Source organism: Triticum aestivum, chromosome 2B, assembly GCF_018294505.1.
Source record: "Triticum aestivum cultivar Chinese Spring chromosome 2B, IWGSC CS RefSeq v2.1, whole genome shotgun sequence".
NCBI classification, from domain to species: Eukaryota; Viridiplantae; Streptophyta; class Magnoliopsida; order Poales; family Poaceae; genus Triticum; species Triticum aestivum.
This window is the reverse complement of record NC_057798.1, coordinates 791,013,940-791,018,316: the sequence shown is the minus strand read 5'-3', so window position 1 is coordinate 791,018,316 and position 4,377 is coordinate 791,013,940. Positions and strand designations below refer to the sequence as shown.

Here is a 4,377-nt window from a genome sequence, read left to right as displayed (position 1 = left end):
TTCTTATTTGAAACTACAGATATAGAAAAGAAAGACTTCAGGATGGTCCTCTCTTGAGTCATAATATGTAGAATGATGCGTAACTGGAGCGTGATACTTGTAGTTCAAACCAGGCAGGATATTTTGAATCCGTGTGCAGCCACGCCATGTTTGAATTCTTTGAAAAATGGAAGAAGATTGAAACCAGCCCCTGAAGGAGACATTCACATCTGCTGAAACATTGCAAATCTATAGAGCAAGTCCAGCCTTGTGTGGGATACCGATTCCTGCGGAACTTGGCATTGTTGATGTAGGATCAGATGAGGCGTTGGCTCCTCGAGATCGATCGGCCGATCTGGGTGCTGAAATATATGTGGAATGCTGCCTTTGAACACTTTCTGAGGGTGTTTAATGCAAAAGACTAAAGTACCTCTGCTGTTTTTTGAGCTGGGTTATCCTCTGAAATGTATCATCGACATTGGTAGACTATGTAACAAATATGATGGAATATAATTAAACTGTAGATTACTGTCATGCCAAAGGCCATTTCTGGTGACCAAAGTGAAAAGAGTTGAACTCAATTAGTTATTTAGTTTGCAACCTTCTCTGTCAGAGAACGCCTCAAGAATCCAAACAAAACAGCACACCTTTGACCGAGGAATTTCTCAACACATAGCAAAAAGGTGCACAAATATTTCTCTCTACAGTCAACCTCTGTTCCATTGCTTCAGTCTAATGTTGGTATTGACTGACAACTTCAGGAAGCAAAGGTCCAAAAAGGGCAGGTAAAAAATCAGCACAAGGTAGGTGCGCAATTACTCGGTAAACTGAAAGAGAAATACATGCATCCAGATTCAAGTACACACAGTGTGATCAACTATTCCCAGGCTACCAATAACCAGAAATTAGAATTGCGAGGTCCACGCCGAGCAAGAATTCTCAGGTTACCGATAACTAGAAATTAGAATTACAACTGGCGGCGCACCCCAGTCATTGCTCAAGCTGCTGCAAGCCTGCGAGCATTACGAGACCACTAGCATCCCATGACCATATCCGTCAACAGATAATTATCTCCACGGATGAGGATGTTCCATGTGTGAGTTGCTCCTTAATCCGACGCCTGCTAGCTTTTTCCGCCTTGGATCTTTCAAGGTTGGTGCAATTGCAGTACATGCAACGGTTTTCACCACACAGCTGGATTTTCAACAACCCCACAGCTCGTTCCATGATAAGCCTTATAAAGTTTGTCACCATGTCTTCATCCTCGCACCCGATGATCACCAGCATCTTCAAGTTCAGGTGCTTCAAATCCTTGGATGGCTCCCACACCATGTTGGTCTTCTCGGCACTGCCCTCGGGCGTCTTGATACATGAATGTCGAGATAACTTCAAGCAATGATATAGAAAGTGAATAACACATTTTAATTAAACTCCCACCAACCAATGAAGGACAAGGTGACAACAATTGCAATTAAATATAAGTTTAGGCCCCTAAACAGTTTTCCAGGAATTTGCATTTATTAAATCCCAAGTACAACACATGAATATGCTTCTGGGGATTGTAACTACAACCATATTCCTCGTATTTCTTTTAACTAAGATACTTTGTAATAAAGAATTTTAATTAAGACGGCCATGTGCATCACTCTATGCAGAGGCCAGGGCTCTCCTCTTTCCGAAAAAAAACATATGACCAAATTTTGGAGAACTTTAACATGAGATACGATCCAACAGTTTTTTTGCCTTGCGTGGACAGTGTCTCGCTGCAAAATTACAATGCGGCTTGAACGCACTACTTTTAGTATTTGTGATATGTTCGTGAGTGGTTGGAAATTAGATCAACTTGTTGGTACGTTTTACTGCTGAATATCCGAAAAACATATCATCGTAAGAATGTAGAATGAGTCATGCATGCTAAGATGTGCACTAAATTAGAAAGAAGGTTAAGTAACACTTACTGCAAAATCCTGTAGGGCAGGTGCAGCTTCAAGGATAAACAGTGTCCAGCTCAGATCACACTCACTGAAGATACCGAGAAGAAACACAGTGGTCAGTTTTCTGAAAATAGGAGTGAGCTGCTTCGGGTGTTCTGGCTGAATCCAAATCTGCAGCAAGAACATAAATGCACAGCTTAAGTTGGTAGAGAAGATGAATTATAATATGTAGATGCAGAAGATACATATTTAAGTGGTGAGCAGAAATTAAGTTTACCATTTGGCCCTCAAAACACAGAGTCAGTGTCGACAGATTCCTGGCATTCCTTGACAGGCACTCGCTCAGCGCGAATGGCTTTTGCCATGACTTGGCGTTAGAAGAGAGCATTACACCTCGAAGCTCAGGAACGTAGCCGAAGCGCACCGGAGGGTTCTCCAAGTGCCAATGATAGCACACCACTTGCCTAAGCTTCGGGGCAGAGACGAGCTCAATCCGCGTGCACAAAAAGCCGAGGAACTCGAGCTCCTGGAGCTCAGAGCACGGCACATCGATCTTGAGCGTGGAGTCCAGATCAAGCATTCTGCAGAATCTCAAGCTGAGGTGCCTGAGCCTACTGCAAGTGCTAATGAGGTTAGTGATATCAGAATGTCCAAAAGCATGATATTCGAGCCTAAGCCTGGTGAGCCATGAGAAGGCGACTGGGTAGGCGCGGGAGAAGGCCATGAACTCCTGCATATTCTCAATCTCGCTGTCCAGCAGGTCGGTGGGCAGCGGGGATATGAAGAACTCAAGGCATTCGGTGTTGCCCAAGCTCACAATGTCCTCGACTAGGCGGCCTATGGAGTTCAGGTGAGGGGAAGACGTGTAGAAGCTGAGGACGAGCACCTTGAGGGCACCACTGTCGCACACGCCCTCGGCGGGAGGAACCCGAGCGAGCAAGGCCCGCGCCGCGCCCGTGAACGCGTCCATGACCTCGAGCGGCGTGGCGCCGCCGAAGTGAGCGACGTCAAGGTGCACACGCGAGAGGTGGCTGGGGAGGTGCCGCCACCGCGTGGAGAGCGCGCCGGCGCGGACCGCCTCGCGCAGGTCGAGGCGCTCGAGGATGTCGAGGAGGAGGTGGTCGGGGAGCGCGCTGATCCCGTCCTCGCCGCCGTGGCCGACGTTGCGCTTGGGCGGCGGCGACTCCATGGTCCCGGCCGGCTGACTGAAACCCTAGCTAGGTAGGACCAATCGAGCCGATATGCGCCCCAGGCGGCGGCCTCCTGTTTCGAGGTCGCGGCTCCTCCGGCGCTCCGCTCCCCACCTCCTGCCGGTGGCCGTCGATCTGGAAGGGACGGGGAGCGCCTCCTCCGCCGCGCAGGCAGGTCAATGGATCCGACTCCCCCGAGATTCTCCTCCTCGATTCTCCTCCGGTGTCAGCTTGGATTCGGTGGATGCATTGGATTCGGTGGTTGATTAGATGAGTGTGGCCGGGGCCGGCGCCGGCGGCTGGATGGACGGGGAGAGACCACTCCTCACGCGAGGAGGCAGAAGAGGCTCTTTGCTTCTTCTTCTCTTTTCTTCTTATTGTGGGAGAGGTGCAAAGTACACGAAAATGCCTTTTGGTCCCTACGCTCTAGTGAAACTAAACTGATATTTTGAAAATTCAAAAGTAAATTTGGAGTGTCTAAAACTTTAAAAAAAATTGACGTGGACACATGGGTGTGATCTACTTTTATCTATAAAATCCATATTTGTTTATACGTGGACAAATACATAAGACAACTTGTTCCTTTCGACGGCTTAAAGAACACCTCCTCACCAATGAACACATGGTCAAGCTCCACATGTTTAAGCTTTTATATTCTTCATTGTTGCCTCCAAATCCATCGCATATTTTCCCTTCGCACTGCCCTTTGCACTACCGGAGCCCATCAAAGAAGAAGACACCATGGTCACAAAACTTGGATTCCCGATTTGTATTCAGTCAGAGTGCGCGGAGGTAGCCGGTGGTCACAGCAGAATCTCAACGCCGATGGGAGTCCGTGGGGTAGAAAAACCATAATCGCCTGGGGTGTCGTTCACATTTGTGAGTTTTTGTTGTGCTTACCTGTACTACATAGATGGTAGTGCCACTCGGTTCCCGTTTCAACTTTTTTTGGACATCAATACCGTGCAACGTTGATACGGCGTTAAACACCTGCAGTGGGAAGACAGACCCCAGGCAGCTCGGGCGGCTGCCTGGGGCGTGATGGTTGTTTGCTTTGTTGACTGTAGCGATTATTGTACGTATATGGATCTGCCTGGGTCCTGGCGCCACCACTGAACACGTGTACATCATCCCGTTGTCATGAAACACGTGTACATCATCCCGTTGTCATGAAATCTAAATGGCACACTTGCGATTTTGTTCGGTGGATTGACGGCTGACAGATCGTCACACCCTACAAGCGGCTACACCACATTTGCACGCCACCTTTCCTT

The 4,377-nt window shown here is 48.1% G+C and overlaps 1 protein-coding gene across 1 annotated transcript; it reads right to left on the bottom strand.

The window, feature by feature from the left end:
* Positions 1–765: 765 nt before the first annotated feature.
* LOC123047454 (uncharacterized) lies at positions 766–3,463 on the bottom strand. The gene is made up of 3 exons (XM_044471010.1): positions 2,191–3,463; positions 1,938–2,084; positions 766–1,365 (listed from the first exon to the last, which is right to left on the bottom strand). Exons 1-3 carry the CDS (start codon positions 3,100–3,102, stop codon positions 1,036–1,038), a joined length of 1,389 nt encoding a protein of 462 aa, XP_044326945.1. The 5' UTR covers positions 3,103–3,463; the 3' UTR covers positions 766–1,035.
* Positions 3,464–4,377: the final 914 nt, after the last annotated feature.

What these genes read in the sequence shown, in the direction of transcription:
- LOC123047454 (XM_044471010.1), bottom strand. Translation starts at nt 3,102, where the DNA reads ATGGAGTCGCCGCCGCCCAAGCGCAACGTCGGCCACGGCGGCGAGGAC. An exon ending in TGTGTTTTGAGGGCCAAATG is followed by an intron (nt 2,085 to 2,190) that starts GTAAACTTAATT and finishes TTCTTGCTGCAG; the next exon opens with ATTTGGATTCAGCCAGAACA. An exon ending in CTGCCCTACAGGATTTTGCA is followed by an intron (nt 1,366 to 1,937) that starts GTAAGTGTTACT and finishes CATTGCTTGAAG; the next exon opens with TTATCTCGACATTCATGTAT.